Here is a 1092-nt window from a genome sequence, read left to right as displayed (position 1 = left end):
TAGACCTAGTGTAATATTGTAAACCAATGATTAGACACTAACCACACACTAACTACTCCTATCCTATACATATACATGTACATGTACACCTGCTAATATTGGCGGAATATAATATACAGGTGTATTTTGTTATTTATTTATAATATTGTTGGTTGTTATATATATTGGTACCATTTGGTGGTGTATAGTAGTCATTAAGTATTGTCAGTATAGGCCAGTAATACTACACTACCAGTACTATCAGTTATACAGTATCACCATATCTCTCTTCTCTCACCCTCTCCCTCCCTCTCTCTCTCTCCTCCTATATTACCTTATCCCAGCTAGGTCTACCAGTCTGTGTCCTGGTCTTCAGTCCAGTTATAAGATCAATGTTCTTTTCTTTGTGTATCAGATCAAGAGCCATTTGTAATCCTAATGCTTTAACATCAGTCCTTTGTAAAGCTGATGTGATGTACATGTGCATATCAAGGAACCGATCCATTAGTGTTCCATATTCATTCTGTTCCATTTCCAGTTCATTCAGTAGCTCCATGAATCACTCAAAGTGTCTCTGGTCACGATTGATCCAAATGAAATCAACCTAGCAGTGATTCATAATAATTATCATTATTCAGTTTTAAAATGGCTGTAACTTAAAAAGTTATAGTCGGAATCAGCTCAAACTTTCTACACAGCATAAGGGCATCGATATGTATTAGAAAATGTAATAAAAATTTGGGCCATTTTTGGAAAAAAGCATGGGCTATATAGTACAGAGAATTTTTTAAAATTAGCCAATCTCTTAAAATGGCCATAAAACCACACTGTACCTATGCATACAGTCCCTTAGGCCTGGTTTCCATACAGCCCCTACAACAGCCTTACAACACTGTTGCAAGAATCATGGAGATAGAAGTCAGGTCTGTCTCTACAACAGTTGTATGCTAACCACAGAATCCATACACCAGCCACAACTATATGGAAACCAGACTTTATGGCAACTGTTGCTATGGTGATGGTTTTTGCAGGTGTTTGTGGGAAACTTGTATGGATTCTGTTTTTGATGTTTGAGTGTTGTACCATTAAAAATGTATTTTTGACAACATATAA

At 36.3% G+C, this 1092-nt stretch overlaps 1 protein-coding gene across 1 annotated transcript in view; it reads right to left on the bottom strand.

The window, feature by feature from the left end:
* LOC100636597 (TBC1 domain family member 20-like) overlaps nt 1–1092 on the bottom strand; it is a 6544-nt gene that overhangs the window by 1621 nt on the left and 3831 nt on the right. The window contains exon 6 of the mRNA XM_020003695.1: nt 314–583. Within this exon, the coding sequence (XP_019859254.1) occupies nt 539–583 (45 nt within the window). The 3' untranslated portion in view covers nt 314–538. The remainder of the gene's footprint in view (nt 1–313; nt 584–1092) is intronic.

Source organism: Amphimedon queenslandica, unplaced genomic scaffold (genome assembly GCF_000090795.2).
Source record: "Amphimedon queenslandica unplaced genomic scaffold, v1.1 AMPQUscaffold_12563, whole genome shotgun sequence".
In the NCBI taxonomy this organism is placed as follows: domain Eukaryota; kingdom Metazoa; phylum Porifera; class Demospongiae; order Haplosclerida; family Niphatidae; genus Amphimedon; species Amphimedon queenslandica.
Note: the sequence above shows the minus strand (reverse complement) of the source record. Positions and strands in the feature narration are given on the sequence as shown.